Source organism: Monodon monoceros, unplaced genomic scaffold (assembly GCF_005190385.1).
Source record: "Monodon monoceros isolate NGI ecotype Baffin Bay Population unplaced genomic scaffold, NGI_Narwhal_1 Super_Scaffold_5, whole genome shotgun sequence".
Classification (NCBI taxonomy): Eukaryota; Metazoa; Chordata; class Mammalia; order Artiodactyla; family Monodontidae; genus Monodon; species Monodon monoceros.
This window is the reverse complement of record NW_021703782.1, coordinates 2,402,410-2,424,436: the sequence shown is the minus strand read 5'-3', so window position 1 is coordinate 2,424,436 and position 22,027 is coordinate 2,402,410. Positions and strand designations below refer to the sequence as shown.

General features: G+C 40.3%; 1 protein-coding gene across 4 annotated transcripts in view; it reads left to right on the top strand.

Annotated features, from left to right (window-relative positions):
* NEK1 (NIMA related kinase 1) overlaps window positions 1–22,027 on the top strand; it is a 212,879-nt gene that overhangs the window by 10,519 nt on the left and 180,333 nt on the right. For all 4 annotated transcript variants that reach the window (XM_029201660.1, XM_029201661.1, XM_029201662.1 and 1 more), the window contains exons 2-4: window positions 6,744–6,892; window positions 7,568–7,664; window positions 13,356–13,453. In XM_029201660.1, the coding sequence (XP_029057493.1) occupies window positions 6,776–6,892; window positions 7,568–7,664; window positions 13,356–13,453 (312 nt within the window). In that variant the 5' untranslated portion in view covers window positions 6,744–6,775. The remainder of the gene's footprint in view (window positions 1–6,743; window positions 6,893–7,567; window positions 7,665–13,355; window positions 13,454–22,027) is intronic.

Here is a 22,027-nt window from a genome sequence, read left to right as displayed (position 1 = left end):
TCTCTCTCTCTCTCTCTCTCTCTATATATATATATACACACACACACATATATATATGTGTGTGTGAGTGTGTGTATGTACTATGATTATTTTAAGTTGATGATCTCTTAAATCCTAATGCATTCTAACAATTTTGTGTTTTTTCTCCCTACCCCCCAAATTGAATGTTTTTGTCTTCATTTTTTTTGCATCTTTTTGTTTACGTACCCCTTAACTACTTATTGTGGATATAGATGATTTTACAACTTTTCTTTTTTAACCTTCCTGCTAGCTTTATAAGTGGTTTATCTACTACATTTACAGTATGTTTGCCTTTACCAATAAGATTTTTCCTTTTGTAATTTTCATATTTCTAGTTATGGTCTTTTCTTTTCCACTTAGAGAAGTCTTTGTACATTTCTTGTAAAGCCAGTTTAGTGGTGCTGAACTCTTTTCACTTTTGCTTTTCTGTAAAACTTCTTATCTCTCCTTCAGATCTGAATGATAGCCTTGCCAGGTAGAGTATTTTGGGTTATAGGCGTTTCCCTGTCATCATTTTGAATGTATTATGCTACTCCCTTCTGGCCTGCAAAGATCAGCTGATGATCTTTTGGAAGTTCTCTTGTACATAACTAGTTGCCTTTCTTTTTTTTTTTTTAAGATTTTTTTAATATGGACCATTTTTTAAAGTCTTTATTGAGTTTGTTACAACATTGCTTCTGTTGTATGTTTTGGTTTATTTGGCCACAAGGCATGTGGGATCTTAACTCCCCAACCAGGGATCGAACCTGCACCCTCTGCGTTGGAAGGCAAAGTCTTAACCACTGGACAACCAGGGAAGTCCCATAACTAGTTGCTTTTCTTTTGCTGCTTTTTTAAAAAAATTTTATTTATTTTTGGCTGTGTTGGGTCTTCATTGCTGTGCACGGGTTTTTTCTAGTTGCGGCGAGTGGGGGCCACTCTTCTTTGCAGTGCGTGGACCTCTATTTGCGATGGTTTCTCCTGTCATGGAGCATGGGCTCCAGGTGCACGAGCTTCAGTAGTTGTGGCTCACGGGCTCTAGAGTGCAGGCTCAGTAGTTGTGGCACACAGGCCCAGTCACTCTGTGGCATGTGGGATCCTCCCGGACCAGGGCTCGAACCCATGTCCCCTGCATTGGTGGGCAGACTGTTAACCACTGCTCCACCAGGGAAGCCTTCTTTTGCTGTTTTTAAGGTTCTGTCTTAATCTTTAATTTTTGCCATTTTCATTTTAATGTTTCTTGCTGTGGACCTCTTTGGTTTTATCTTGTTGGGGACTCTCTGTACTTCTTGGACCTGGATATGTTTTCTTTCCCAGGTTAGGGAAATGTTCAGCTATTATTTCTTCAAATAAGTTCTCTTCCCCTTTCTCTGTCTCTTCTCCTCCTGGGACCCCTTATAATGCTAATGTTACACATTGGATGTTGTCTTAGCGGTTTCTTAAACTATCTTCATTTTTAAAAATTATTTTTTCTTTTTTCTCTTCAGCTGGGTGATTTCAACTACTCTGTCTTCCAGTTTGTTGCTCTGTTCCTCTGTATCATCTACTCTACTGTTTATTCCTTTTAGTGTATTTTTTATTTCAGTTATTGTATTCTTCATATTTGTTGGGTTTTTTCCTTATGTTTTTTAACTCCTTGTCACACTTCTAAGAGTGTTCATCCATTTTTCTCCTGAATTTATTGAGCATCTGTATGATCGTGACCTTGAACTCTTTATTGGGTAGATTGCTTATCTCCATTTTGCTTAGTCCTTCTGGGGTTTTGTCTTGTTTCTTCCTTTGGTGTGTATTCCTCTGTCTCCTCATTTTACTGAATTAATTATCTATCTTTATTTCTATGAATTAGGTCGGTTGTGTTTCCCAATCTTGGACAAGTGGCTTTGTGTAGGCGTTGTCCTATGGGGCCCAGTGGCACACTCCTCTTTGGTCACAAGAGCTATGTGCTCTAGGAGTGTCCCTTATGTGGGCCCTTCTTTTTTGGTGGGGCTGCCCTGTGGCCTGGTTGATTGTCAGGTCCTGCCTCCTGTGGTGGCTGCCACTGGTGGGTGGGGCTGGGTACTAGCGTAGCTGACTACAGGTCCCCAGGGGGTGGCCTCCAGGGCTGTTGCCATCTGGTTAGTGGTTGGGTAAGCTCCTGTTGCTAATAGGCTAGAGGGAGGACTCCAAGCTGGCTTTTGTACCATCAGTGTCTTCGTGGAAGAACAGACTTCCAAAAATGGCTGCTGCGAGCGTCTGTGTCCCCAGGGGAGTCCCAGTGGCCCTCCTGCCTCTCTAGGGGGCTCTCCAAGATTAGCAGGTGGGTTTGATATAAGCTTCTTTCAAATTATTGCTTCTCAGAGCTGTATCTCAGAGTGGGTGAGATTTTGTGTGCGCCCTCTAAGAGTAGAGTCTTTTTTTTCTACAGCACTCTGCCTCTCTTGTATGCAAGCTCTGCTGGTCTTCAAAGCCAGGTATTCTGGGGGCTCATCAACCTGGTGCAGGAGCCCTGGGCTGGGGAGCCTCATGTGGGGCTTGAACTCCTTGCTTCTCGAGGAGAACTTCTGCATTTGTGATTATTCTCCTATTTGTGGGTCACCTGCCCATGGCTGTGCGTCTTGTCTATATTGGGTCTCCACCACTCCTACCCATCCCATTGTGGTTCCTTCTTTGTATCTTCAGTTGCAGAAAATCTTTTCTGCTGTTCTTCCGGTTGTTCTTATAGGTAGCTGCTCTTTAAATAGTTGTACTTTTGGTGTGTTTGTGGGAGGAGGTGAGCTCAGGGTCTTCTTACTCTGCCATCTTGGCCACACCCCCGTAAATTAAATATTTATTATTTTTAGATTAACAAAGTGAATTCATGTATCTTCACAGTATGTGTGATCTTGCCAATAAGCAGTTCTAGAGGTTGCTTTTGGGACACTTTTTCTCTCCTTTCCCCTCCCTCCATCTATCCTCCTCCCCTTCCCTTCACTTTTTTAAGCTTTCACTACCTAACCTATTGTACTCTCGCTTCTGTCTCCACCACTCTCCTGAAGTTACTCTTGCTGAAGTTAACAACCTTAATCAAGTATCTTATGGTATTTGGTACAGTAAGTTTCTAAGTGTGATACCGATGGCAGAAATATAAGGAAGACGTTAATAAATTTGTTCACATCAAAATTAACTTTTGTATTTCAATAAAATTGAAGACAAATGGCATATAAGCAAAAAAAATTCATACCGGAGAAGGGCTAACATCGTCATTAAAGAAGCTTCTACAAACTAATGAAAAGAAGATGAACTTGAAGATGGTGGAGTAGAGGGATGTGGAACTCACCTCCTCCCACAAGTACATCAGAAATACATCTATGGGACTTCCCTGGTGGTGCAGAGGTTAAGAATCTGCCTGCCAATGCAGGGGACACGGGTTCGAGCCCTGGTCCGGGAAGATCCCACATGCTGCGGAGCAACTAAGCCCATGCACCACAACTACTGAGCCTGTGTTCTAGAGCCCGTGAGCCACAACTACTGAGTCCGCTTGCCTAGAGCCCGTGCTCTGCAACAAGAGAAGCCACTGCAATGAGAGCCCATGCACCACAATGAAAAGTAGCCCCCGCTCGCCGCAACTAGAGAAAGCCTGCGCGCAGCAACAAAGACCCAACACAGCCAAAAATAAATAATACATTTTTAAAAATACATCTATATGTGAAACTATTCTCATGGAATACCTACTGAAAGCTGGCAGAAAATCTCATACAACCAAAGCTGCAGTAAAGATCCCCAAGTAATTAAATAGGACAAAGGGAAAAGGGAGACGAGGAATTGGGATGGGACCTGCCCCCTGGAAGGGAGCTGTGAAAGAGGAAATGTTCCCTCGCTCTGGGGACCTCCTTTACCGGCTGGGAGGCTCGGTGGGACAGATAGGGAGCTTCAGAGGCTTGAGAGGACAGTGTGGAAGCCGGCCTGCTGTCCTACAGGGCGGAGAGAGTGCAGCACAGGCCATCTGCGCCACGCCGCTGCCCTTTGCAGCCTGTGCTGCGCCTGCTGGCGTGTGCGGCTACTGGGTGCTGCAACTCGGGCTTCAGCACACAGACCCGGGGGGACTCAGGTTGGGTGCATGGAGACAGCCCGATGGGCCCGGAGTGTGGCACGGGACACAACTGGGGGTGCGCACAGCAGGAGCGTGGGCCCGCCGTCAGAGCCTGTTGTCAGTGCATAAAGGGAGGGGTGTGGGCCGCCCTAGCAGCCCATTATCAGCATGCTCACAGCGGGCATGGCTCTGGCTGCCGTGGACTTTGTGCAGTTTGTGGGCGTGCACACAGAGGCGGGGCTGAAATCAGAGCCAGTCACCGGTCCTCCCACAGCGGGTCCCGGGCTGTGGCGGTGGAGGGCTCTTTTGGTGGTGCGTGGGTTTTGGGACAACTCATGCATGCCTGAGGGACATCCACGGCGGCCCTGAGGTGGCCCCTGAGGGCAGCACTAGCACTAGTTCACTAACAGTGAAGTCTGTGCGTGTGCACACGGGTGGCATCACAGAGTTGCGTGTCCTGGTGGATAGCTCCTGGGGAGGAGCACACACTGGCTCCTGTCTCCCTGTGCTCCAGGCCCTCACTCCTCGTGTTGCAGCTTGGAACTGGATCTGGGGGCTTCACCTGTGACAGCCGAGGAGCAGACCCTGTCCCCGACAGGGCTGTGACAACTACAGGGCAGAGAAGAGGCCCCACGCAGTAACAACTGCAGGCTCTGGTCACCACAACACCAGACACACCCCTTAGCAAGGGGACAAGGGCCAGCACACCCTGAGGAAAGACGTGGCAAGCATCCACACTAAAAACAGCCTTCACACCAAAAATATCAGACTCACACAGTCTACACAGGGACGCTCCCACATAAAAACAGCCCTGTGAGACCACGATAGATAACTGTTTCTCTTAAATTCTTAGAGTCAGAGAAATTTAACTAAAATGAAAAAGCAGAGGAACTATCCCAAAGTAAAAGAACAAGAGAAATCCCCTGAAGGAACAATGAAACAGACCTCTCCAGCCTACCAGACCCTGATTCAGAAAAGGAGGTAATAAAAATGCTGAAGGAGTTAAGAAAGATTATTGATAGAAATGCAGGTCACTGTAACAAGCAACTAGAAACTATAAAGAGGATGCAATGTTTATAGCAGCACTGTTTATAATAGCCAAGACATGGAAGTAACCTAAATGTCCATCGACAGAGGAATGGATGAAGAAGATGTGGTACATATATACAATAGAATATTACTCAGCCATAAAAAAGAATGAAATATGCCATTTGCAGCAACATGGGTGGACCTAGAGATTATCATACTAAGTGAAGTAAGACAGAGACAAATATCATAAGATATCACTTATGTAAAATCTAAAAAATGATACAAATGAACTTACTGACAAAACAAATAGACTCACAGACATAGAAAACAAAATTGTGGTTACAAAAGGGGAAACGGGTGGCAGGGACAAATTAACAGTTTGGGATTAGCAGATACAAGCTACTGTATACAAAATAGATAAACAACAAGAACCTACTGTATAGCACAGGGAACTATATTCCTAATCTTGTAAACACCTACAGTGGAAGAGAATCTGAAAATATGTATACATGTATCTGGAATACTTTGTTGTGCACCTGAAATTTACACAGTATTGTGATCAACTATACTTCAATTAAAAAACAATAAAGAAGACTATCCCAGTAGAAAATGGACAAAGAACCTGAATGAATAGTTCAAAAGAGAATTAATGCAACAGTTCAGAAACGTGGAAGAATTTTTCAGATTCATTGGTAAGCAAAGGAGCTTACAAAAAAAAGTGAGACACTGCTTCCCCCCATCCAACATAACGAATAACAGTAAGAACAGATTGTGACACAGTGCTCACTGTCTGTAGGTCACTGTTCTCTAGACATTAATGAAATTGACTAATCCTCCCAGCAGCTCTATAAGCAGGTTCTGTTGTTGGCCACATTGTACAGATGAACAAACTGTGCCACTTAAAGATAAGTAACTTGTCCAAGGTCAAATAGCAAATAAGTGCTAAAGCCAGGATTTAAACCCAGGCTCTCTGACTCTAAGGTTTTAGTGCTCTTTGACTACTACCCTTTATTGCCTCTGAAATATTTTAATAAATAATAACCACTGTTAAAAGAGTACGTAGGAACAGGCATTTTTTTTCACTGCTGGTCAGAATGCAAGCAAGCTAGTAGGCGTTTCTGTAAGACAAGCAGTGTGTTTGAAAGCTTTAACATGTGCATATTCTTTGAACTCACAGTGTGTACTATGGAAATCTTTATAATGAGTACATAAAAATGTATGTACAGAAATTTAATCTAAAGTTCTTTTATAATAGCAAACACTGTAAACAGCCTAAATGTCTAATAAGAGAGGATTAGGTAAATAACTTTGGGAAATAGTCTTGCTAAGCTTGTGTTCTTATTGCAGGTAGTAAAGTAATGCTGCTAATTAATTAGTTCATGTAGGAAAAGGTTTGCTTCATCCTCCATTAAGTATGTACAGTATTTGACTTTCCAAAGTATTCTTATAAGATTGAAATGTCACTGGTTTTCTCTTTTTAGCTATCTCTAGGTTGCATGACTAAAATTGAGTTAAAGTTTATTTAACCTTCAGTAAAGATTTTATATATCTTTTTTTTTAAGTAAGCAAATCACTGAGGAATAGAATTTGAATTAAATATTATAATTGTTATAGATGACATGCTTTGTTTCTATTAACTGTTACTCTTTTTTTTTTAAATATCTAGCCTATCTGTTAAGATGCCTTAGAAAAAGAACCATGGAGAAGTATGTTAGAGCACAGAAGATTGGAGAAGGTTCATTCGGAAAAGCCATTCTCGTTAATTCTATAGAAGATGGCAGACAGTATGTTATCAAAGAAATTAACATCTCAAGCGTAAGTATATTTTTCATTTGGTCATCCAAGTAGAAGTCTGGTTACAGGAGAGAATAAAAAAATATATGGCAATGCATGACCTAAAGTGAAAGACTGCCGTAATCGCAGAGACAACCACTAATTGCAGAAGAGTCTGTAAATCCTTTCAGATTTTTTTCTGTGATGTGTGCTCATGTTTATGTGTTTAAAAAAGAAACCTCACCCACTGTTCTGTGACTTAATCTGGTTTGAACATCTTAAAATGTTTTTGTTGTATTTGTGCCTTCAACTTATTCTTTTTAACTTCTAGCTATATTTTAGTATTTGGGCTGTGCTTCATTGGTAGCATTATTATTTTTAAAAAAATATTTATTATTTGGTTGTGCTGGGTCTTAGTTGCGGCAGGCGGGCTCCTTAGTTGCAGCTTGCGGGCTCCTTAGTTGTGGCTTACTGGCTCCTTGCGGCTTGCGGGCTCCTTAGTTGCGGCTTGCGGACTCCTTAGTTGCGGCATGCGTGTGGCATCTAGCTCCCTGACCAGGGTTTGAACCCAGGCCCCCTGCATTGGGAGCACGGAGTCTTATCCACTGCGCCACAAGGGAAGTCCCGGTAGCATTATTTTTAACCACTCTCTTTTTGATGGATGATTATGTTGTTTATTTACTTAATTTACTCTTTTCTTTTTTCCTTCTATTTAAGATGTCCAGTAAAGAAAGGGAAGAATCAAGGAGAGAAGTTGCAGTGCTGGCAAACATGAAGCATCCAAATATTGTCCAGTATAGAGAATCATTTGAAGGTCAGATAAATTTTGCAAGAGCGCTCAAAAGAACTCCTAAGCCTTATGACAACTGTTGTATACTTCCCTTTTAAGGATCTTTTTGTGAATTATTCTCAGGAAGAAAAGTATACGCATGCATTTTAGACATAGGAGGAACAGTCATTTACACCTTTATAAACTAAACTTCTTTTAAGTGCTACCACCACTGCCACTGAGAAAATGTTCTGATTTTAGAAAGTATCCTGCTTGAGAGTGTTCTCAGGTTCTTAAAATATTATAAAGTATTGCTGTTTTGGAAATATCTACCATCATATTTGGTAATGCAGGAACTAAGATAAGACAAAGCTTCTCTAAAGGCAGGAAAAGGTGGTTTATTGAAGTCATTCCCATTATCATAAATCTCTGTCAGTTGCAAAATAGAAAGATAATCTAGATTGAAAGTAAAAGATAGTTTAAATGACCATTTCAGGGTCACATTACATACCAGTTTCAGCAGCTGAATTAAAGTATCCTTGTTCCCAAATAAACTTGGTATCTAGTAAAGTAGAACATACTTTTAAAAAGTATATGGATCATTAACGCCTTATGCCATAAAGTACTCAGTTTATTTATTTTATGATGGCAGTGAAATGAGGCTTTATAAAGCTCATGTGAAAGAGTACAATGTTAACCATCTCTTCTTTCTCAGGACCTTGAATTTTCTTTATTTATCTTTCCCTTAGCATGTGTCTTTTAGTTTCTTCTTTCATCACCAAGATTTTACTATTTCAAGGTAAAAGGTTTGAATGTATGTCAACACATGTTCTATCAGACGTTTTGTATTTATGTTGAATGCTTCACCTAGAAACATCTGAATGATTCAAAAGGGATAGCACGTTCTTTAAATAAGGTTATATTGTTACTGGCGTTTAGTTTTAAAGGAGTAAATGCTCATGGTAAACGTATTCAGGAGTGCAGACATGCATGAACCCCAAGCTCTCTGTTCCTCCCACTCATTCTCATTCCCTAGGGGTTAGCAATGTGAATAATTCCACATTGATTCCTTCCTGTATTTTCTGTGACCGTGTGGAACAGGCATATGTTTGTAGCCTTTGACATTTAAAAACAAGTGGGATTGTATCTATGTATGTCTGCTTCTAGTTCTTTTCACTTTGTCTCTCATGGGTATCTTTCCATGTCACTGTGTATTGATGCACCCCATTCTTTACAACTTTCTTGTAACATCTGCAGTGTTTTCCATCGGATGCACTTTATGGCTGTATCACAATTTGTTTAGCCTCTTTTCTGTTATGGGTACTTAGGTTGTATTTAGTGTTTCACTGTTACAGGTAGTGTTGCACTGGACCTCCTTGTACAGGTGTCTGTGTACTGTGGCAGTCTTTTAGGAGTGGAGTCCTTAGACTAAGGGGCATGAGAGTTCCTTTTTCTCACAAGCTCTCCAACCCTGGCCTATAAGTTCATTCTCAGATTTATAAGATGTAGTTTCGTCTGGTGATTCTATACATTTGGTATAGAATTTGGTCCCTGTTTCTGCCTCACCTGAGCCATCTTCTCATTTTAATCATGTAGCTCTTTGGACCTCTTAGTTTCTCATAGAGCTTTTGGGAGCTCTGAAACACAAATATTTAATTTTTCTCTAAAATGATTAAAAATAACTTACATATGTGAACATTTTAAATCTCTCAATTTTTAAAAATAAGCAAGTTGGTTAAAAAAAGTGAAAATTTTGATGTTATTTTGAATGTCTGCCATGAAAGGTGAGGAAATTAGTGTCTTTACAGTTCCTCCCCACTGATTTTTGTTCATCTTGACAGGGTAAAAATATTTAATATTATCTTTTGTTCTGAAATTATAATTCTTAGAGTTGTTTGGCCTTGGTTCTATATTTAGACAGATTCAATTCTTATTGTTAGTTCTTTTATAACTTAGATACCCCTTTCCAGAGATACTTGAATTTATCTCCAACTTTTCTGGATTTCATCAATTTTTTTTCATGACGAGCTTATGGATGCTGTATTCCCTCAATGCAGTTACTGTTTGCATTTCTGAGAGTGTCTAACTGATGCTTTTATACGTGAGTAAATATCTTTGATGACCCCTTTTCCCTTACAATCACATTATATCTTCTGGCATTGAATGTTTCTGTAGAAAAGTTTGAGGTCAGCATAAAGCTTCTCCTCTTGAAGGTAATTTATCTTTCCTCAATGCTCGAAGGATTCTTTCTTTAGAATTGAAATTCACCAGAATATGGCTTAGTATTAATAATTCTGATTCTGTCTCTCTTGGAACATTTTGTACCCCTTCTGCCTGCAGATTCTGGTTTTTCTTTGTTTCAGGCAAGTTTTCATTTCACTGTTTTTAAAGAATCCATATATATCTTAAGATAAGGAAAAATATTCCAAAATTTGTTTGTCATAAAGTTGTCTTAGCTTACAGATGAATTCTTTCTTATAAAGTCTCTTGTATTACAGGATGTGTTCTCAAATTTTAAAATACATTAAATAACAAAGTGGTTTTGGGGAAGAAAACTTCACTGAGTTAGTTTTGAGTGCTTATAGAGGTCCTCAGGCAGAATCAGTTTTAAAAAGAAGCATCAGAGAAATTTAATACTGATGTCATAATTGCAGATACTATTGTAAGCCTTCTAAAGTCACTTAAAAGGCAGTATGGTTATGTTGTGACAATCATGCATATGAACTCTCTAGGATGATTTTTTTAAGGTCCCAATCTTATGTGTATGGGAATTAGGACATAGAAAAAATTCCACTGACAACATAAGCAGATTTTAAAAGTGCTCTCTTTCAGTTAACTTAAAAGGAAATGAAGATCATGTGTATCGGGAAAACATAGGTGAATCAATAAAAGACATTTATATTGATGACACATGTGAAAAATTCAGATAAAACTGTTTTGTAAAACTGGAGAGTGGGGAGAAAACAGTATTTTCAGGTATATAAATGTATAATTAGATTATATTAAATATTATAATTAGACATTTTTGTCTATATTCCTAACATTTTAAAATTTTTAAAAATTTGACCTTATCATTGAGAAAGTGTTGTGTCACTGTGTATTGGGGTATCTGTGTTATATATGGTTCTGTTTTCTCTACTGTTATTCATATATTGCTCTCTGTTTTTAGTTGTCTCTAGCTATCACCTTCTAACTGCTTTCATTCTTTTATTTGTATTTTCCTACAGTCTGTGTTTTTTTAACCTCATAAGTTTGTTTTACTTCTTACTGTTGCAAAAGTAGCTTTTATATCTTTAATGGAAGCTTTTTAGTCTCACTTATGGAGCTTGTGTTGGCATTCACCTTGTTCCCCATTGGTGTTGCCAAAATCTAACTTCTCTGTGTACTTGAAGAAAGCTTTTCTTTGAGGCTAAATTTGGATTGCTTTTTGCTGCAGGTAACAGAAAATCTGGCCAGTATTGGCTTAAGTGAGAAAGATATTTAATGATCTCACCTAACAGGAAGTCTGAAAGATGAGCTGTCCTGTGTATAGGGTGTATATGGCAGCTTAGGCCCTGTCTGATTTCTACTCTGACATCCTTAATAGGCACGGTTTTAAGCCTAATCCTGTCTCCTTGTCCTGAGAAGACGCTTTGCAACTCCAGGCAGCGCCTGCATCCAAAAGATGCCAAAAGAAGGGGCAAGGGCAGCACCAGCAGCTTGCTCTTGTCTGTCCTGTGTCCGAGTGCTTTCTCAGAAGCCACTGTTCAGATTTCCTCCTAGATCTTAGTGACCGATATGGAGTCAGTGACCACCTCCAACTGTAGGGGAGACTGGGAATTAGGGAATCTGGGATTTTTTTCAGCTTCTCAAGTGAGAGGCGATGAAGGGAGCAAAGTGTTAGAATTACAGGGTTAGCCTGCCAGCAGTGCGTGCTTCGCTGAGAGGTCGTGGTTCGTGTCCTCTCTTAAACTCTCGGTCGTTTTTAACATGCCTTGAGGCTTTGTCACTCGCCTTACAGTCTTTTTGCTTCAATTTCAAGCAGTTTCTAGGTGGTCATTATGTTGAGGTTTTTTGGAGGGTGTTTCTTCAGTACTGTGTGAGCCCATTGGTGATAGGGGTGGTGTCTTATATTTCTGTATCCCTGGCATCTTGTGCAAAGTGCCTGGAACATAGTTGGCACTCAGATGCTTGAATGATCGAAGGAATACAAAACAGATTAGTATTTCCCTCATGCAGAAAAGACTTTTCTTTTAACCTTACATTTTAACTAGTACTTATCCCAAAATAAATGACAATTGTTTAAACAGCAAAAAATATAGCAGAGCTCAGATATTTTTCTTCAGGATTGCTTCTCCATTTCCTTTCTCAGGTCCTGTTTAACCTTCTCTGTCTCCCTGTCTCTGTGTCTGTTTCTGTCTCTCACACACAAACACACACACCTTTTTAAAAAAACCTTGTAATGGTTTTATTTAATTTTTGCTACATGCAGATGGTACAGAATTCAAAGGTTACATAACAGTAAAAAATTTGCCTTCTGTTTCTAGTTTTGAGTCACATGCTTTTCCCTCCTGGAGGTACCCACTGTTTTACCACTATCTTGAGTTTCCCTCCAGAAATGTTCTGAGCGTTAATAAGCATACATAAATCATAGCACACGGTACTTTTTTTTTTGGCTTTTTGTTTCTCATGCTATGTAAATGGTGACATTCTATACATATTTTTCATAAGTAGTAGATTGTACGGTTTTCTGTTTTTTTTTTTTTTTTTCCGCACAGTGATTTCTCACATGTATATTTGGATGATCTTTTCGTGTCAATTGTAAAGAGTTACACAGATTCTTAATCAGCTCATTCATGTAGGTTCCCAACCCTGGGCACATTGGAAGCAGTGTATACAAGGTGAATGTGAGCACCGCGAGTAACAAGACCACCATCCAAGGTGCCGGGAGCAAGGCCATCAGCACAAGGCAGCAAGAGAAGTGAACTCTGGGAAGGCTGTTCCTTGAGCTGTAATAGGTGATCTTGGCCACTCTTCCTTACCTGGGAAGAAGTGGTGTGGTCTTAGTCCTATGGAAGAGTGAGGGTGGAGAGAAGGATTAGAAGTGTTCTTCTCATCCTGTCTACCACAGGAAGGGTCATGGAAGTCTTTTATCCTGTGGACTGAGGCATACAGGTGATTAGGGAAGTGCCCCATCTTCATGTTCGTTCACAGATTATATATCACTACAAAGAGAGCTCCAGGAGAGTAGAGACTGTCTCACTGTTGAGTCCTGACAGTTCATCGCAGCATCTGTTATTTTGTTTGTTTAACAGGTAATTAAGTGGATGAAATAAAGCTGGAAAGTAATGGTCAGCTAAAAACCAAGGTTACCCATCTCTGACAAATGATTGGAAAAATGTGATTTTTATAGTTGACGTTTAAGGAAATATATCTATTAATGAAATCAACTATATCTGTCTGCATTTTGTCCATATTGCAGAGATGTTTATGTCAGTGTGGATAATGGGATGATATATTCTTGGCAGAAAAGTCATTAATGATGGAGTTGCCTGTTAACCCAAGTTACCGCACAGTCTGTACGTCCAGTAAACCTTGACTTTGCACTTCAATTCTTCTGGCTGTGGTTCTGTTTTTAGTTTAGTGCAACGTATTTAATTAATTGCTGCTTTTTAGTAAACCCTTTAGGTACCTTTAATGTAGCTATGCTTTTGATGTACATTTTAAAAAATGGACTGTAACGTTTATATTTTTTAGAAAATGGCTCTCTCTACATAGTGATGGATTACTGTGAAGGAGGGGATCTGTTTAAACGAATAAATGCCCAGAAAGGCATTTTGTTTCAAGAGGACCAGGTGAGTTAGCACGTGGGAGACTGGCTCTTACTCCGTAAGTGTTGTTGAGAATTCATTCAGTGCTTGTTTGTTTGTACTACGAGTATTAACTGGGCGCCTACCCCAGCTCTCGTGACCTCCCTCCTGAGTTCAGGTCCCGTCTCGTTTCCGTCTATGGCGATGCTGCTGTGTGTGTCGTATACGTTGTGTCCTGTGTGTGTGTGTGTGTGTGTGTGTGTGTGTGTGTGTGTGTAACTATATTTTTATGCGGGTAGCTGATTGATTACTCTGTATGCTGTCAGTTGGCTTACTGCCACCTTATCTTAGAATGTGGCTTTGCCGTTAACTCCAGCTCTAGAAGCCTTGCCCTGCAACTGCGTGAAATCCAGTCTTCGTTTTGATTTCAAGGATCTCTAAAATATGAGCTATTCTACGTACACAGTCTTGTTTCCTGTTCCCTAGTGTGCACCCTTTTTCATGGATGTACCAGATATTTATCGCACATTCATTTTGTGGTTGGCACTGGGACACAGGTTTATACCTCTCATTCTTCTTCCTGTGTGTTTTTTTGATTATTTATTTTATTTTGGTAGTACCTTCTCCTCCGCATCCCTGACTAACATTTTACCATTTTTAAAAAAACTCAGCTCAAGTCCCAGCCTCTTTAGATTTTCCATAGGTACTCTGATTTTCCATGATCTTTTCTTTCTCTGAATTCCTATTGCATTTCTCATTATCACCCATCCTTAATTTTAATTGCAGGCTATTACATAGGAGAATGGAGGGAGCTCTGTGCTAGGAGTGTTGCATTTGTTGTCTCTTTTAATTCTTAAATCCCCCTTTGAATTAGCGTACTGTAGTTTTCTCTATTTAATAGGTAAGAAAGCTAAGGTTAAGTAGCTTGCCCAAAGTCACAGTTGGTGTTTGAACCTACCCCTATCTAACAGCAGAGTTTATAAAATGTTCTTTTTACAAACTTAAATTGTAAAATTATTCAGAGGTTTGGAGATGGAAAGCCGTCTTCCCCTGCCGTTCTGTCCCTGAGATTACCACTGCTTTTGGTTTGGTGTGCTTTCTTTTTCATATTGAACATACACACGTATACACTGAGACATGCGTATTCAGAAATGGGATAGTATACGTACCATGCTCTGTCTTGCTTTTGTCGCTTAAAAATTATCTTGATTACTTTGACATGTCGGTCCATATAGATCAGTTGTATAAGGTTTTGTTTTGTTTTTTCGGGCACGCCGTATGCGGGATTTTCGTTCCCCAGCCAGGGATCAAACCCGTGCCCCCCTGCAGTGGAAGCTCGGAGTCCTAACCACTGGACCGCCAGGGAAGTCCCTAGATCAGTTGCATTAGTTTTAAGAGGTGCATTATATTTCATTCCAGCAAAGCCCTTGCTTTGTTTCTTTTCACTTCGTACTCATTTCTGTTCCACTCCCCTCTATCCTTAGGCAGCCCTTCTAATGTCTTTAATCAATATCTCTGTCTGTGTCTGCAAAATAGCCATCATTGTTTTGTATACGTGTATTTTTAAATGTGTACCTGTTGTATTATATCTCATTCAGTTTTACTTTTCCCCTAAGGACTGTTTCTGGTCCATCCGCTTTGCTGTCTGTACATCTGTTGTTTCTAGCTCCGACCTAATAGTCCATGGGATTCCTCCCAGTCTACACTCACCTTCAGTGCATCGTGCACCCTTATTAATGTACTCTGAATAATGTCACATTAGAGTTGTTTCTCCAAGCAGGTTGTAATTTACTGTAGAGCGGAGGCCCCAGTCTGCTTATGTCAAGGTACTGAGGAAGGCTGCGTCTGTGGTAGCACCGCCTTGGCACAATTCATCAGCTGACTGATAACGTCACACAGATGGGGACTTTGAGGGTCTTGGCAGCAACTTGGAGATATGGTAAGATGAGAGCTTGAGTTAAAAGTACTATCGAGTAGGGTAGTATCGTATTCCTCAAGCTTTCCTTACCTCATGTTCCACAATTAAGCCTACTAGGCAGAGCCCAAAACTTGGAGTGAGAAGACTTGGGTTTGAGTGCTTGTCCTACTTATCAGCTTGGTAATTACGTTCACAAGTTACTTAACTGCTTTGTGACTTTACATCCTCACTCAGTAGTAGGGATATTCCTACCAGGTAGCCGACGGTACTGTTGTGGTGAAGGTCAGATAGTAATGTTTGTTTGTGTACAAGGTGCTATTTTTTAATTACAGTTTTATCTGATATATTCCATTGCTTGTGCTTATTTTTATTCTTTTGTCTCTTTTGGACTTTAAAATGCTTGCTGTTAAATTCCGTAACATTATACTGTAAAGTACATTGATAATCTATGGGTTTAGTTTAGTTTAGTTTTTTAAATTTATTTATTTATTTATTTATTTTTGGTCTTCGTTGCTACATGCGGGCTTTCTCTAGTTGGGGCGAGCGGGGGCTACTCTTCGTTGTGGTGCGCAGGCTTCTCATTGCTGTGGCTTCTCTTGTTGCGGAGCACAGGCTCTAGGTGCATGGGCTTCAGTAGTTGTGGCACGTGGGCTCAGTAGTTGTGGCTTGCCGGCTCTAGAGCACAGGCTCAGTAGTTGTGGCGCACGGGCTTAGTTGCTCCACGGCATGTGGGGTCTTCCTGGACCAGGGCTCGAACCTGTGTCGCCTGCATTGGCAGGTGGATTCTTAACCACTGTGCCACCAGGGAAGCCCTATGGATTTGATTTTTCTGTTGGATAAATATTCTTAGTACATAACGATATATATGTGTGTGTGTGTACATATATTTTTCTTGTAATCCTAGAAATTATGGAGATTTACTCTAGTTTTTTCTTCCATCTGAGATTATTCCATAAAAACAATAAAAATTTGGCAAGTCTGTCTTTTAAGTTAATAGCATTTTTTCCTACCCTTCAAAATGACAAGTTTTGTTAGCCTATTTAAAATGGTAATTATTTACACAAAAACAACCTGCTACTCTCTGAGCTTTGAAGCAGGAAAACAGAGGTCAGAGGCCATTTTTGCTGTAGGCTGTAGGTTGAAATCAGTCTGAGATGGTTTTGTTCCATCTCTAGAATGGAAGTGGGAGCAGAGACGCGTGAGACAAAGAAATTCTCCAACTGCTCAAGCCATTCTCTTCAGTGATACTTCCTTGTTTGCATCTTTACTAGAAAAAAACCTTGTCAAGTTAGGAAGCAGGCTAAGTCTGTGACTTTTACTTAGTAGTAAACAACGATATGAAGTAAGTACATTCTGCTGAACAATCCTTGAATGGCCTTTCCCCACGTAGATATTAAAAAGATGTGCCACTGACTATTTTTGGCTTATTTCTAAGTGTTGGATAAATTTTCTGATGGTCTCGTCTCCTGGTAATTTACAAATGTATGTTCTTTTAAAAGAAAGTCTGGTCTCGTAGGGTTAGGCCTAATATTTAGGTGCAGTCAGAGTGTTAATTAGGCATACAGACTTCCTTGAGTTTGCTCTGAAAATCCAGAGCCTTACAGAATTGAGCAACTATGTAGCTACTAAGGCCACAGAATTGATTTCTGTCCAGAAGTTTTCATAAGGAATCTTAGATTGGACTTTTTAAAATACTATTTGTTCTTCTATCCCAAGGCCAGTAAACCAAGCCCAGTACATTTTCCACCGAATTTCACCTGCAGTACCTATAAATTTGGGTGATTTTCTTTCTTCTTGAGGGTTTTCAGATTTGCCAAGGTTTTTGGCTACTACTAAATGACCTTGCCACCTGTGATGCTGAGACCTTGTAAGTCAGGCACTAGGCCAGTACCCTGGTGGCACAATGTAGGAATTGGCTCTGTGTGTATTTGTGGGCAGCAGGCTTGTCATAACTGATTGAATGAAATTCATCCTCACATAAGACAGTCCAAGTATGGCTTTGGTTGCACAATTGATTTGTGTAGTTATATTCTGGTAAAAAGGAGTGTACATTCTTATTGAACCAATGAAAATTACAATATTCCTGAAAAGTAAAACTCAGTAAAACTATTTCTAAATTCTGAAAGGGTCAGTGAGAAGCAGATAATCATTTCAAGATGTTATATTTCAGTCTAGAAAAGCACGATTTACTAAATTGAGGGTAGAGATAGATTAAGAAGAGAAAGAAGAGAACTTCATATGTTCATTAAGTATAGAAGGATGAAATGTTAAAAATATATGTATAATACTAGTTGTATTTCAAATAAATACACGTAATTAAATTTCATTTAATTCAGTTCATTCAGTCCTAGTAATTCTTATCATGCTGGGTTTTGGGTGGGTCTGCTTTTATGATGTATATCAGCTTCTGGACTGAAAAAGCCTTAGGAATATTGACTCAGTCCATTGTTCAACGTCAGCAGTGTCAGCTCAGAAGCCTGTACTCAAGAGTGTGTTTTCTGAGGTGTCAGTAGTTTAGTGTTCCTAGTACAGTCTTTTCCAGGAGCCTTCTGGTCATCAAGAAGCAAAGGCCTGTTTGATAATGAGACTGAAAGGCTGTAGTTAATTTCTTATAGTAACCAGTAATAGAATACAGTTCTCCATAGGGGTATTTGTTACTGGCTTGATGAATATTTTCCCTAAGGGTAAAAACGGACAGCAAAGTCATTGACAAATCTCTGGGACCTCCATAAAGCATGCATTTTCTGAAATATTTATATTAATAATATATATATATTTTTTTGCTGTACGCGGGCCTCTCACTGTTGTGGCCTCTCCCTTTGAGGAGCACAGGCTCTGGACGCGCAGGCTCAGCGGCCATGGCTCACGGGCCCAGCCACTCCGTGGCATGTGGGATCTTCCTGGACCGGGGCACGAACCCGTGTCCCCTGCATCGGCAGGCGGACTCCCAACCACTGCGCCACCAGGGAAGCCCAATAATATTTTATGTATACAAACTTAACCTAGGAAATGCTGAGCATCTTTGTTGATTTGGTAAGTCTTCCCATGCAGCTCTTATAAAAATGTTGAGCTAACTAATACATATGGTGAGAGGTAGCCTAGAATTTTTATTTTATTTTTTCTAAATTTAGGATCTAATCTTGGGAAGGAAAGATTACAGAGTTGTCAGAGATTTGGTCACTTGATTAAGAGACGGTTTTGGGTACCTGAAAAGCAATATTTGGTTACCTATTTAATCAAAGAGATAAAGTATTTTAAAATAAATACAGATGGAGAAGATTCTGGGAAGATAGCAGAGTAGGAAACACTAGGAATCTGTCTCCCCACCTGTACAACAATACAGTGGCAGAATCTATCTGATGTAACTATTTTGGGTCTCTGGAATCTCTTGAATCTTTGCAACTTCCAGGGGAAGGCTTGGATAGTAAATTGTGGTTAATTTCAGTCAATTTCACCTCTTAGTTAGGTAGCAGGGGCTACTCATCCCCCACATCCCAGCACTGAGACATCCAGCTGTGCACGCATCCCAGCAGCAGCTTGCATGCACCTTGTGGGAACCAGGGTGGGCAGACAGGTCCCTGTCCTCCACGTATCAGGGATCTGTGCTCTGATTGTTGATGGCTGCTTCAGATCTGGGGGGAAAGAGGTGGGCAGCCATTGTTATTGTTCCTCCCCAATTTGTTGCAAGCCTCTCCCCTTCTGGCTGAAGTGACTTCCAGAGGATTTAAAGGGCCAGCAGCTCTTTTCCCCCCTGCTACATTTCTCTCTTTTCACCTTTGGGGAGACAGACGTTAAAACTTAAGGCATTCAAAGCAACCACGGATCTGAGGGAAATTAAAAAGTCACCATGGGGCTTCCCTGGTGGTGCAGCAGTTGAGAATCTGCCTGCTAATGCAGGGGACACGGGTTTGAGCCCTGGTCTGGGATGATCCCACATGCTGCGGAGCAACTGGGCCCGTGAGCCACAACTACTGAGCCTGTGCGTTTGGAGCCTGTGCTCCGCAACAAGAGAGGCCGTGATAGTGAGAGGCCTGCGCACCGCGATGAAGAGTGACCCCCGCTTGCCACAACTAGAGAAAGCCCTTGCGTAGAAATGAAGACCCAACACAGCAAAAATAAATAAATAAATTCCTACCCCCAACATCTTAAAAAAAAAAAGTCACCATGCATATCCAGAGAAACATGCAGACTCAGAAAAGACCTGAGAGGATTTTAAGTTTGTGCCTCACACTGATCTTGGCTCAGAGACAACGTACAACAATCAACAAAAACACAAAAAACAGCAAATGTTGGGGAAGGAGAAGAATCTGATTTCCAGAGGTACTGCATTTTTAGATTCAAATGACTACTTTCCACCAAAAAAAAAACAAACAGGAAGGTATAGCTCATTCATAGGAAAAAAAAAATAAACTAACAGGAACTGTCCCTGAAAAAGATCTGATGGCAGATATACTAGACAAAGAGTTGAAAACAACTCTCTTAAAGAGGCTCAAAGCTAAAAGAAGACATGGAGAAAGTCAAAAAAAACTATATGAACAAAACAGAAATATCAATAAGGAGATAGAAAATCTAAAAAGAAACCAAAAAAGAAAGTCTGGAGCTGGAAAATACAATAACTAAAATGAAAAATTCATTAGAGAGATTCAAAGGCAGATTTGAACCTTTCCTGAAGAAGAAGACTCAGTGAACTGGAAGCTAGGACAATGGAAATTATTGAGTCTGAGTAACAGAAAGATAAAAGATTGAAGAAAAATGAACAGAGCTTAAGGGACCTGTGGGACATTGTCACACAGACCAACATGTGCATCATAGGAAGGAAAAGAGGGAGAGAGGGACGGACAACGTATTTGAAGAGTTAATGGCTGAAAACTTCCCAAATTTGATGAAAGACATGTATATAAACATCCAAGAAACTCAATGAACTCCAAGTAGGATGAACTCAAGGAGACCCACACCCAGACACACTATAACCTAACTGTTGAAAGCCAGAGAATCTTGAAATCGGCAAGAGGGATGTGGCTCATCACATACAAGGAATCGTCAGTAAGATTTCCAGCAGATTTCTCAGTGGAAACTTTACAGGCCAGGAGAAACTGGGCTGATATATTCAAAGTGCTAAAAGAAAAAAAGCTATCAACCAGCAATCCTATATCTGGCAAAATTGTCTTTCAGAAATGAGAGTCATTTCCAGATAAACAAAAGTTGAAGCTATTTGTTACTACTAGAGTTGCACTGAAAGAAGTGCTAAATGGAGTCTTGCAGATTGAAAGGAAGGGACACTAGACAGTGGCTTGAAGCCATGTGGAGAAATGGAGAGCTCAGTAAAGGTAAATACACGGGCAGTTATAAAAGCTAGAATTGTTACAGCAGTGGTTTGTGACTCCCCTTTTTCTACATGATTTGAGACTAATAAATTTTTTAAAAAGCAATTACTAGTCTAAAAGCTGGTATTATTGTAACTGGTTTGTAACTCCCCATTTTGTTTTTCTACATGATTTAAGAGACTAATGCACTTTAAAAAAAATTATTAGTTTTACGTTTTGAAACATACAAACAATGATATCATTGTACAAAGATGTAATTTGGTGACATCAGCAACTGAAAGAAGTAGGACAGAGATGTAAAGGAGCAGTATTTTTTTTTCTTTTTTTAATTTATTTTATTTATTTATTTTTGGCTGCATTGGGTCTTCATTGCTGCACGTGGGCTCTCTCTAGTTGCAGCGAGGGGGGCTGCTCTTCCTTGCAGTGTGTGGGCTTCTCATTTCAGTGGCTTCTCTTGTTGCGGAGCGTGGGCTCTAGGCACATGGGCTTCAGTAGTTGTAGCACGCGGACTCAGTAGTTGTGGCTTGAGGGCTCTGGAGTGCAGACTCAGTAGTTGTGGTGCACGGGCTTAGTTGCTCCGTGGCATGTGGGATCTTCCCTTACCACGGCTTGAACCCGTGTTCCCTGCATTGGCCGGCAGATTCTTAACCACTGCGCCACCAGGGAAGCCCAGGAGCAGAGTTTTTATATGTTATTGGAGTTAAGCTGGTAGAAGTCCAAATTAGAGTATTGTAATTTTATGGTATCGAAAGTAATCCCCTTGTTAACACAGAGAAAATAGGTATACACTTTTTGGGTTGACTAAAAAGTGCCTTCAGTTTTTAAGTCAAAATAAAAGACCCATTTTTCCTTTTCACCAAGAACTTTATTGAATAACGTATATACCATTTTGTTCCACTACCTTCTGCCATTTTTCAGGCAACTTAATAATTCCATCTTCCCAAAACTTTTTATCTTTTTGAGCAAAGAACTGTTCCAGGTGCCTTTTACAGGCTTCCAGGGAATTGAAATTTTTTCATTAAGAGAATTTTGTAAAGACCAAAATAAATGGAAATCCGCAGGTGCAATGTCTGGTGAATACAGTGGATGAATCAGAACTTCCCAGCCAAGCTGTACAGTTTTTGCCTGGTCATGAAAGAAACATGTAATCTTGCGTTATCCTGATGGAAGATTATGTGTTTTCTTTTGACTAATTCTGGACTCCTTTCGTCGAGTGCTGCTTTCAGTTGGTCTAAGTGGGAGCAGTACTTGTTGGAATTAATTGTTTGGGTTTTTGGAAGGAGCTCATAAATAGACAACTCCCTTCCAATCCCACCATATAAACAATATCACCTTCTTTGGATGAAGACCAGCCTTTGGTGTGGTTGTTGGTGGTTT